This window comes from Aspergillus tanneri (genome assembly GCF_003426965.1).
Source record: "Aspergillus tanneri strain NIH1004 chromosome Unknown AapTan_7_pilon_pilon_pilon, whole genome shotgun sequence".
NCBI lineage: Eukaryota > Fungi > Ascomycota > Eurotiomycetes > Eurotiales > Aspergillaceae > Aspergillus > Aspergillus tanneri.
The window spans coordinates 3953311-3964992 of NW_022984634.1; the positions used below are offsets into that span (position 1 = coordinate 3953311).

The following is an 11682-nucleotide window of genomic DNA, read 5'->3' on the forward strand; positions in this document are numbered from 1 at the left end:
GCTGGACTCATTAGGTCCGATCCTAATATCTCTTTAGGTGTAGGTGATCTCATGATCGAGATCCGTATATTCAGTTACCCGGTAGTTACTTTGTATTAACATGGTCAAATACTTAGTTATATATAGTAATCAAATTAGTCGTCCCGTAAACGAGATTATCATATTCCGATTAATAGGATGATAAACATAAATACCCGTGCAACGACTACGGATAGTCGGGCTGCTATTTTGGTCTCTCTTCCCCAATGAGGGAATTTGTGGGTTCGGCATTTGCTTTGCGTTTTTCTTTCCCCTTTTGAGCTCTTTTCAGATCCCGTAACTATCGAATTATTGGTGTCTTGGTGGTTAAATTTTTTTTTTTTTTTTTTTTTTTTTCATTTTTGGTTCCTTTTGTTTTCCCTCATGTCATTCAGCATTCAGGGTACATGATTGTAACTCGGTATTTTATGTACGTATGTATGTACTTAGTTGTATTATGACAGTAGTAAGAATGATAGTGGTACAGTAAGGTACCCCTGCAAATAAGGATCTTCATCTGCTCTGCACAACCACGAAGGCACAAACCGCAGAGCGGCTGGCAGGAACATTTTTCCGGAGTCTATGTTCTTACTGTCAAGAGAAGTCGAAACCAACGGGTTTTGAGCGTTGGAGGCAATGCTCTACCGTTCATCGCCAGAACGCCCTCGCCATAGAGTTGATGTAATCAATACCTTCCTTGCGCCACGTGTCCGGCTCCAGAGAGCTCGTCACGTTGGCATCAAACACCAGATCAACCGGCGGAGCGGACCACCCATACGCATTCCATTGTGAACTGTTGATGCCCGAATTCGGATCTAGGTCGTGGATGAACGACGCCCACATGCTCGCCATCAGTCTGCTCAGAACTTTGTACGCCTCGGGCATCCCTGTGAATGGTTTCCCGTAATGGTACCCAAGCCCGGCGTAGTTGTGAAAGACAAAGGCCACTTCCTCGAAATGCGTGGCACCAGAGAGGTATGGAACGGAAGCACTACGCACATTAAATCGATAGCAATATGCTATGGTAGAGGTTTCCGCCCACACTTCGCATTGTCGTCGTCGGTTTGCGTGCATGGAGAAGTCCCCTGCGAAGGCCGATGTGCGTCGCCATTGATATCCATTGGATGGCACTCGCTTGTTTCCCAGGTATGATGGGATGCCTTGTGATGGGTCGTCGGGGTAAAGCTTAAGGATCTGGTTTGCTATCGTGGGGGGGATTTGGAAACGGAACGAGCCGTCTAATTGATGGAAGGTCGTTAGCTAGCCCAGTTTGCTTGCATGTAGGCCAATTTAATCACTGCGATCAACACTTACCTGTGAGATACGAGTAGAATTGTGCCGTCGTGTTGATCCCCGTAGGGCCAAAGGCTGTTCCTTCGTCGGTATTGGTGCCAGCAATAATAGGCACGCGGACGAATTCATGTCGATCTAGATGCACGCTCCCCCAGTTCCTGATTAGGTCGCCATCCAGCACTGGGGAGAAGTTATATTCCGATTGGCCGTCAGTACCATTGAGCACAGAGTTTAATTCCGGAAATGGAACTTCGCGCAGACACTGCAGCGTGTCGGCCACGTCTGAGCAATTAAGTTTTAGCACCAAGTCATCGTACTGATCTTGATATTCGGTGTGGTTAGATGGATTGGATGCGATCGAGCCTCCGGATTGCATGATCGCTCCGCGGAATAGGCCATCATCTCTTCCACCGTATGCGGTTAGATGATAGCCAACCGACACGGCTCCTGCTGACTCTCCCCATATTGTGACTTTGTCTGGATTCCCCCCAAATGCCTGAATATTCTCACGGATCCATTGTAGTGCCAACCTCTGATCTCGGAGACCAAGGTTAGTATTGCCACTGCCAGTGACTTGGCTGGAACTCAAGAAACCCCAAGCCGAAAGCCGATAATTGAGGGTCACGGCAATAAAGGGTTTGCCTGTAGTAGTGGTGAGTTCCCTGCCTGTGCCGGCGAGCCAGCTGGCCTACCGATTTCATATGAGTTTGACACGATGGCAGACATGTTATAGCGCTGATCTGCACCAGATCCCATGTAGAACCCGCCTCCATGGATCCAAACGCCGACAGGGAGACCATTCGAGTCCTGGTCCACTGATGATCCCCGGATAACGTTCAGGGTTAGACAGGCTTCAGACATGGGATACCAGATAGAATCTGTCTAGAGATGCAAGGTCAGGCCAATAGTCATCGCTTGGAAGTCGTGTGCATGATGGACCTACTCCATAGCCGACACAGATATCAGAATATTCTGTCGCATTGCGTTCGCCTTCCCAACTCTCGTTTAGAGATTTTGGCACGGAGAATCGCAGATCACCCACCGGCTGCTGAGCATATTGTATTCCCAGGAAAAAGTCTTGCTGATAATTTGCGTCTCTTATCCCGACATACGTGCCATTGCGGACATGGGCTTTAGGGCTCGGTGTGCTGCTTGGAGTAACTGTCACCGCAGCCCATAGCGCAAAAAAAACGGAACTAATACTGAACATCACTGTCAACAAGCCAAGACTATTTATTTCACTCTGTAGCCGAATAACGGTCAGCAATATGACACTTCGCGATTCCCATTTATATATATAAAAATGCAGCAATTGAGGGCAAGGATCGCCCTACACCCATCGCGAGATTCATCTGGATGGTCATCACGGGTTTCTGGAAAATTAACCCACAACTAAGGGAGTTGCGAGCGCGAATTCATCCGTCAATGAGACCTTTTCCTTCCGGTCTGTTGCCGATGCCCCAGTGCCCCATGATGTACATGATATAATCCGGAGTATCCGGGCCAAGGACGTGCGGGGAACTCGCACTCTCGTTCGTATCTTACCTTTTCAAGGCACGATTTTCAGACTCTAGGTGGAGATTTCGGTAATGAAGAAAGCTGCCTTTCTCCGTGGAGGACAAATCTACCGCCTCTCGTGCCGCTTCGGTTGTGCCTATTTCGCAGATGTGCCGAGGATTTGCCGGGCCTGGTCTGTCCATCGAGCTTGAGAGAGATGACTAGGATGGATCGCTGTGTTGAAGATGATGAGAGAGAAAATATGGCAATATCAGAACTGCGTTGAGCTGTATAGAAACAGGCTGACAAGATTAATCGGTGACGTCTAGCGAGGACAGAAACCGTACTGTCTGGCCAGGATAATCTGAAACGAACACTAGAAAGGCTCCACGCGTTTCCAGGAAGAAACTGAGGGGTGATAGTGCTGATGAATTAAGACAGAAGGTGACGAGATCTGCTTGAACGTCAGAAAAGCTCACCCTGCACATGCATGCAGACAAGCCTTTTTACGCTGGGTGCACAACTGTCGTCACTGGCAACACATACATTATTCGACGGCATCGTACCATCCATATTGAACTCTTCTAGTGAGTTTGTCTGTGTACCTAATGGGTTACGCGATCTCTATCCTGGACATTTCCTTATTTCACATGTTTTGGCGATAGAAACAGTCGCCAGTGGGCGGGATTGCCATACACAAGTTTCGAGAGGGTTTCACAGCCCATTATCTATTGAATTCTAGCTCATCTAACAAGATTTTCGACAATTCGAAAAACTAGATAGATAGATAAGAGAAAGGGGTGGATGTGCCATCCTCGATCTAGATCCATGTCGCTGCATTCCGCCCATGATAGGAATTCACTCTCCTTGCCAGGCATCGAAACCTCTGGGCATTATGTTGTCTACATGCTTTCCGGCCCCTGATTGCGTCACACAGAGCCGTCCCACCCTTCAAAACTACACCGGGTATTCATGTGGATCTTCAGAGCACCGGCCATATTGGGGTCCTGCTGATCCGGGAGTGTTGCAACGGTGAAACTTGTCCAGATATCTGCTATGTTCACAGGATAATCTGACACCCTATCGAGACATTCACACGATGAAAAGACTGGCAGATGTTATTACGATTTCCCAACATTAGACCATGACTATCTTGCACAGACACCACGAGATCGCTGATGAGCCAGAGCTTGAAGATTCAGTCATTTGGGAGCCCGCCTATTATCGGAAAACTGCATGAGGGGGGTAATGGGGTTTCTCAGGCAAGGCGCTTCTCATACAAATGTAGGCCAAATCTGTGACAGGGAGACAAGTCTCCTGCGGGCTTTGACATTGATCTTGAAACCCCACAGGGAGACCAAAGACCGTTGCTATTGCTCCTGCCCCATATAGACCTCTCAAGTCATTGTGCGATAGACAATGTGGTGGACACCCGCGACTCAGCCTCAGCCGTTCACCAACTTACCGCCACCATCCTCGGACGAGATCGATGCCATAGTTGCCGTCGCGAAAGGCTTTCTTGCTGCGCTGAATACGAAATCCCTAGTCGAGTTCGATAAGTACTGCGTTCGAGCAGGAGGGATGGCTCTCTGCCCACCGCCCCCTACGCTTCCTCGATTCTGTACTATTGGCGCGTTTGCAGAGCAGATTGCCAGGGTGACGGATGAAATCGACGAACGCATCTGGGATCTGGAAGTTAAGGCATATGGATTCGGTAACCTAGCCGCCGTGTGGGCACCATTCAGGGCGAAGATAAATGGGATCGTGGACCATGTGGGAGTCGAGCTGTTTGTTCTCCATAAGTTGAATGGTGAATGGAAGGTGACGGGTCTGGCTGACTCATGTAGACTGCCAACGGAGGAAGAGAAACAATTACTTGTCTGAGGGGCAGTGCTAAGACATGGGAGGAGGAAGAAGGTGTAAAATTGATATAGTCAGATGCTCAGGTTATAGCAAAAAGGCACGCTATCTACTACCAAAACCAATCTCTTGGATCTATCTATGCAAGCAATCAAGCTTTTGGCTATCGCCCTGGCCCTGTTAACAACTCCCACCCAATTGTTCCGTTCCTTCCTTCCTTCACAGACATTTCATCAACAGCTTTTACAAGATCATAACAGATCTCTTCAGAAACCACACTGTCTTGTTTATATGCAGAGTGAGATGTGACAAATTCACGAATCCACTTAGCCCCAGTCCAGAGAGTCCCGTTGGCCCGCTTTCGTATCAGGTCAAGGTACCTTGCTAGGGAGCAGCGTGTCTCAACATCTACATTGACACTATTTAAGTAAGACTCGACCAACGGAATCAGTCCAGGGAAGGTTCCATCAGTAGATCCATTGACGATATCTTCAATTGTCATAAAATCGTACTCCGACTCGACTGGGCCAAGTGGAGGGGATGGAGGGGGCGTATTGCACGCAGATGACGCAGCAGACGATATGGCGCTTCCGTTAGATGAATGCTGGTGGCGTCGGGGAGAGTGACTAGAGAAAGGATCCTTTCTGAAATAGAACTTACGGTCCAGGACCGCGTTGCGCGCATGCGCCGTCTCCATATTCTCAGTTGTTCGCTGGATGGGGATGTAGAAGTTTAGGTTGAAGCTCAAGATGGCACGGGTGATAAGAACGATAAAGATACTAAATGCCGCATTCTCAAAATCGGTCATCTGAATCTCCATCGATCGAAATTCAACTCGCCAACCAATGTCGTCTTTTTCAGGCGGCGGCGGCTTGAAGCGCATGTGTTGCCAATTGGTTGACTGCAGATTTTCAAAGTGGTCCGCCTTGTTTAGATCCAGTTTCTCAAGGTCCTCGGAAAATATAACCAATGGATCACGAATAAAGAGATGTGCAAAATGGGTTGCTAAGAGTTCATCCATTCCATCATCCATTAACCGCTTTTTGATGTCTTCATCGACAGTCAAGTCAGGATCCAGGTATTCTTTTCGTAACCGAGGATCTTGGGAAATGTAAGTCGAATTCGATGCGTATCTTGACTTAGGAATCCTCCATCTATCATTTTGCAGGGGCTGTTCGAATCTGTCAGTGTCAAACTGGCCGCATCGTGTGGCAAAACAGAACTTACGACTTCACCAAGCTCTTCACGGGTCCGATCATCTACAGCATTGCTAATTTGATTCCATCGCACGTCTGTGTCAACGAGAAACCCCTTATAAATTGGGGTCGCCGCGGTAAGAGCTAGAAGAATAGGTCCTAGTGGGCTTAGCTGGTCGTACAACTTTCTCCCCTCCGTCATGTTCTTGGCCTGGAACGTGATCTGGAGACAGCAACTACCCATTCCAAATGCCATGGCATCCATGTAAACATGGTCGTCTTTCGCTGCACCATTTCTGACGTCATCATCTTCAGGCCAGTTGTGAAGATTATAATTTATAGTTGGATCCTTGAAAGGCTGAGGCGTATTTTTATCTTTGAAAACGGGAACGTTTAGCTCGACCTTTCGGCCTCTCCTTGACCTGATGTTTGCCGCAAGAGTCGGAAACCTGATGTGGGGATTGGCGATCTCATCAGGAACAAATTGTGACCGTAATGCGGGACCGGATGGGGGATAATATGGCCGGATGTAATCATCCTTTGTGCCCAAGCGTGGAAATGTTGTGAGAGTAATCGGATATTCGTTTGGTGCCATGTGGCTTTTTGCCACCACTCGCCTATATTACAATCATCAGAACCTACAGCCTACATTCTCAAAGGAAGCGAGCTTACCTCCATTTCATGTTTGACTCAACCTTCAGGAGATCCTTGAAGTCAATGCCCCATGGTCTTCCAGGTGTGGCCTCTAGCATAAAGCGCCCGAATTCGGGGTGAAAATGAGGTGGCTCTTCGCCATCGCTAGGGATAGATTGTCAGGCAAATTTCTCTCCGACCCATGACACCTCTATCGACTTACTGCTGGCCAGAAGAGGTTCCCGCCTTCCATAAGGCTTCATCCTGAGCGAGAGATTTAAGAATCTCCGCTTGAGCAAGAGATAACCGAGCCTTTTTAGCTTCATCGTCCACAGCTACAACAAGATACTCAACCTAATCAATAGCCAATTTCACAGGAATTAGTTGAAGAGTATCTTTGTTGTTGGTGCCAAGAAGGTTACCTCATCACCCCACAAAAGAGCATCACGCTCCTTTCCCTTGGCTCTTTGCCAATTGGCGAGCAATTGCTGCTTCACGTTAGCCGAAATCCGCTCCCGATAGATGCAAGATAAAGTCCAAGTCTAGGACTTACTTCAATTCCCCAGTTGCGTACTTGATTGGCCCGCTTCTTGGCCTGAGGCCAATCAAGGGCTGTCCCAAGTGCTCTAGATGAAGGGGTTATTAGGTTTTCATATTCAGAGACAGGTTGTTGAGACTCAACATACAATAGACCCATAATGACATTCCCGGTGTACCTGATGATGGGATCAAATGCAGCCACCCGAGCGACTTCTATGTATACGATACCCCAGTCAAACAATCAGTCCAACTGAACGCCCCACGGTGATGAGGGGAAGAATCTGGCGGTGGACTGCGTGCCGAAGTATTGGGAGGCAAAAATGCATCCAATTTCAACAGTGGTACGTGGGCAAAGTGACAGTAGAGACAGACAATAGCAAGATCCGATGAATAAAGAGAGAGAAGGAAAGCGAGAAACAGGAATTTAGACTTCTCGTGGGGTGACTTTATTCTGATTTTCGCAGGGGCTTTCGGGGAAAGTCAAGAAGAGCATCGTTATTGGATGACGACGGAGGTGTGCAGCGGGGCAACAGAAGATTATCGGCGATAACGCACTTCCCGCAAAGGAAATCCAGGGAATCTTTGATTTCTAAGCCATTCGCTGCCGCATCGGGTCATGTGACCCCGCACGTCTCAAGTGTACTCCGATCTTTTGGTCGCTGACCTCTGTAGATAATTACAGATTACGAAGGCTAGAGGAAACAATGTAAGCATTGAAGGTATTTGCTTACGGGCGAGAAGTTCTGTACTAAGATATTATATTATGGATTTATAATCTAAGAGGTACACTTTCATACAACCCTGAAATACAGTGACAGCTAGGACGGACTGCCTCCTGCCTAGCAATAGGGAATACGAGGCTTTGGATAGTCTGAGGCTACAACACGAAAACAGCATTCACCTGTCCAAAGCTTTACAGCTGACAAATTCTGAACGTCGTTTGGTTTTCTTGTTTGCTCACATGTGACACAGATCTCGGTTAGGCTCCATCGCATCTCATCCATAGTGCACCGGCGATGAACAGCTGAGAAGTTACGGGAAGGACGGATGGCTGACAAGCAGGCAGACCTAAAGTTCAAACGTTTGGTATCGGCAAGCTTAATCTCGAAAGGGTCCCAACGCCAACGATCGGTGCATGGACAAACAATCTCAGAATTTCTATATACATAACCCAATGGTTTCGTTCGTCTTGACTGCACATGCCGATACAATGGAATCAGTTGCTCCGAGTACCAGCCTTAGCAGCTCGAAGCTCATCCATCTTGGCAACACGTCTCTTGAATTCCTCATACTGGCACTTTTCATAGCTGTGTCTCTCATCCTATTGTAATGTGAAGTAAAACAAAGTCAGCTATTTGCATAACACTATAAAAATGTGCATAAAACGGGATGAAGAAAAACAAAAAAAAAAAAAAAAAGGACCAAAAGAAACAAAGTTCCAAGCGCAGATGTCATACCTCGCACTTCCAGGGAAGGTAGTACTCTTGCTGCCGGCATCGGTTTAATGGAATCAGGAGGTGTGCACAGGTATCCCGATACTGAATGGGGAGGCGGGCATCGGACATCTCTTGCTGGGAAGCTATATTCAATCGTCAGTCAATCCTCAATCCCGACGAGTGATAACATCGCTCCGGCTCTTGTGGGCGAGGGCCAATGGCAATAAAAAACATACCGGGAGAATCCACAAGCCCAACGGCACTTTTCACCGATTCAGCGACGGTCATTTTGGGTGAAGAAAGGGGGACAGATATGGATCGTTTTGGCGACGGGGCATAGAACAATGAGGTTTGCAGCTATTTCGTAGTGCTGGTCCTTTCCGAGTTATCATGTGACATCATGTGATCATAATCTGTATGTGGACTAGCGGATCCAATTCCACTTTACGCGGTTCAACCCAAGGCGCGTCTTTCCCAGCCGCCTTGCAAAGCACCGCGTTGAGATAGACTGAGCCTTTGACGAGCCACTCGTGGCTGACACCGAGTCTCTCTTTCTCCAGTTAATGTTATATGCGAATTCTGGAGTCCAATCAGCGCCCACTGTAGTTGATGCTCGAGAACAGTTTGCCTATGCCCTTGGTTTCAGTGTAAAGCTGTGACCGCGTCGAACTTGCTGCTGCTGTCCGGGAACAAACTGAATCAAACCCGACCTACGGGGACGCACATCATGGCGGGCGTGGACTTTTCAAAGATCTATTCAGCTACTTATAGTAGTGTAAGTTTTATTTTTTTGCTTTTTGAGGATTTTTTTTTGCCTCCCATTTCAACGAAATTGTTCTTCCCGTACCGACGATTTCATAGACAGTTCTAACATTAACCGATTAGGTCCCTGTGTATGAATTTAAGATCGAAAGCGACAGTGTAATGCGAAGGAGGGCGGACGATTGGATAAACGCAACGCATATTCTCAAAGTCGCTGGGTTTGACAAGCCGGCCAGAACACGTATCCTCGAGCGTGAGGTGCAGAAAGGGGTGCACGAGAAGGTACAAGGTGGTTATGGCAAATACCAAGGTAAAGCAGCCAAACTGTATAAAAGGTAGTCTAAGTTTCATGCTTCTAATGCTGCGGGCAGGAACATGGATTCCACTTCCCGAAGGGCGTTTGCTTGCTGAACGCAACAACATAATCGACAAACTACGACCGATCTTCGATTACGTCGCAGGAGATCGTACCCCTCCACCTGCACCGAAACATACATCAGCGGCATCAAAGCCAAGAGCTCCGAAGAATGCCAACAAGAGGATGGTCAATGAGGAGGTGTTTAATGCAGTTAAGCCGCATCGTAGTATGGGGCCGCCGCCGACTTTCACTCATGAACAATATGACATCAATACTGGATTTGAGGAGGATGAATCGATTGAGCAAACAACGTTGGAGTCATCTTCTATGGTTGCGGACGAAGAAATGATCCCGATATCTCAAAATGGCCCATACTCGCGGAAGCGCAAACGTGGCATGAACGAGGTCACTGCGATGTCAATCAGTGAACAGGAACATATCCTCTACGGGGACCAACTTTTAGACTACTTTATGACAATAGGAGATGCTCCGGAGGCAACACGTGTTCCTCCACCAGAGCCTCCAGCTAATTTCCAGGTGGATCGTCCGATTGACGACTCAGGGAATACTGCGCTTCATTGGGCCTGTGCTATGGGTGATTTGGAAATCGTCAATGATTTGTTGCGGAGAGGAGCAGATGTGAAAGCACTGTCTGTGCATGAAGAAACACCACTTGTTCGTGCTGTTCTGTTTACGAATAATTACGAAAAAAGAACATTTCCCGCACTTTTGGAATTGCTCCTAGATACTGTCTCTTTCAGAGACTGGTTCGGCGCCACCATTTTCCATCATATATCAGAAACTACCAGAAGCAAAGGAAAGTGGAAAAGCTCACGATACTACTGTGAAGTACTCCTGGAAAAACTGCGAACCACGTGTTCTCCCGAAGAGATTGACATGTTGTTATCTTGTCAAGACTCGAACGGAGACACGGCCGCCTTGGTTGCCGCTCGAAATGGTGCATTTCGTCTAGTGAACCTACTCTTCACGCACTGCGCACGGGCTGGGGACCTGGTTAACAAGAAAGGCGAGACGGCTGCAAGCATAACACAAAGGGCACATCACTCCGAGCGAGATATCCCACCACCGCCCTCGTCTATCACGATGGGAAATGACCACATTGATGGCGAGGTAAACGGCCCTTCACACACCGACCACCAATCCGTCACCCTGCCGCAGAACATGTCACCTGCCACATCCGCGCTCCTCTCCAAGATAAGTGTAATCATGGCAGAGGCAAACAAAAAGCTTACTGTGAGCTACGGAACCTCCAAGTCTAATCAACAAGATCCAGACGATGTTGCGAATCCAGAGGCATTATACGAACAACTAGAATTAGATAGACAAAAGATACAGAAGCAGCTGTCTGCTTTCACCGCAAAAGAGAAGCAGGAAGAACCCATTGATGCACAGCTTGGGCGATACGAGCAGTTGAGAAGCAACTACGAGTCTCTTCTCGAGCAAATACAAGAAGCGCGCCTACAAAAGCGCATCCTGCGAGCTCCATTGCCCGCAGAAGAGGATACAGCACCATCTTCGACAGACCAAGATAGATTGCTTCACATCTATAAGCTAGGACGACAACTGTGCCTAGCACAAAAGGCACGGCGAGTCGCAGTCAGGGACCTCGCCCAACAAACCGCAGAAGCTGGCGTCAGTACTAAATTCGACGTTCATCGGAAGCTCGTTGCTCTCGCTACTGGTCTCAAGGAGGAAGAATTAGATCCAATGGCTGCGGAACTGGTAGAGACCTTGGAATTTGACCGAATGAACGGTAAGGGTCCAGGGGCAGAGTCGCCAGAGCCAGAACAGAAAGAGCCAACAACATTGCCCTTCCCTGGACCTGCTGTGTCTGTAGATGCATGAACGAGCCGGAGACGACACATTCGAATTTCTTTGTATACGATGAATCATGTGGTCTATGGAGTTGTGTGGTATTGTGTACTTTCTATCCCCGCCTATCTTTTTTGGATACACCTCTCTTTACGGATTCGAATGCCGATCCTCCCCGGCCCAAATTCTGGTAAACATGTCTTAATATGTCTTACCAGCAGATACCCTTCCCCCTTGCCTTATGAATTCTCTTTAT

The 11682-nt window shown here is 47.9% G+C and overlaps 5 protein-coding genes across 5 annotated transcripts; 2 read left to right on the forward strand and 3 right to left on the reverse strand.

Moving 5' to 3' along the window:
• Positions 1–666: 666 nt before the first annotated feature.
• Positions 667–3011, reverse strand: ATNIH1004_007917 (uncharacterized protein; the record flags this gene model as incomplete). The annotated part of the gene is made up of 5 exons (XM_033572530.1): positions 667–1256; positions 1333–1953; positions 2004–2193; positions 2255–2459; positions 2857–3011. 5 exons carry the CDS (start codon positions 3009–3011, stop codon positions 667–669), a joined length of 1761 nt encoding a protein of 586 aa, XP_033425845.1.
• A 1216-nt stretch (positions 3012–4227) lies between these two features.
• Positions 4228–4692, forward strand: ATNIH1004_007918 (uncharacterized protein; the record flags this gene model as incomplete). The annotated part of the gene is made up of 1 exon (XM_033572531.1): positions 4228–4692. One exon carries the CDS (start codon positions 4228–4230, stop codon positions 4690–4692), a length of 465 nt encoding a protein of 154 aa, XP_033425846.1.
• Positions 4693–4831: 139 nt separating this feature from the next.
• Positions 4832–7194, reverse strand: GCS1_2 (glutamate--cysteine ligase; the record flags this gene model as incomplete). Its single annotated transcript, XM_033572532.1, has 7 exons — positions 4832–5839; positions 5896–6481; positions 6537–6662; positions 6721–6851; positions 6920–6985; positions 7051–7123; positions 7184–7194. 7 exons carry the CDS (start codon positions 7192–7194, stop codon positions 4832–4834), a joined length of 2001 nt encoding a protein of 666 aa, XP_033425847.1.
• Positions 7195–8253: 1059 nt separating this feature from the next.
• Positions 8254–8761, reverse strand: ATNIH1004_007920 (NADH dehydrogenase [ubiquinone] 1 beta subcomplex subunit 7; the record flags this gene model as incomplete). Its single annotated transcript, XM_033572533.1, has 3 exons — positions 8254–8358; positions 8495–8616; positions 8710–8761. The coding sequence occupies 3 exons, from the start codon at positions 8759–8761 to the stop codon at positions 8254–8256; spliced, it is 279 nt and encodes a 92-aa protein (XP_033425848.1).
• Positions 8762–9200: 439 nt separating this feature from the next.
• On the forward strand, positions 9201–11459 carry ATNIH1004_007921 (putative APSES transcription factor; the record flags this gene model as incomplete). Its single annotated transcript, XM_033572534.1, has 3 exons — positions 9201–9248; positions 9359–9545; positions 9607–11459. The coding sequence occupies 3 exons, from the start codon at positions 9201–9203 to the stop codon at positions 11457–11459; spliced, it is 2088 nt and encodes a 695-aa protein (XP_033425849.1).
• Positions 11460–11682: the final 223 nt, after the last annotated feature.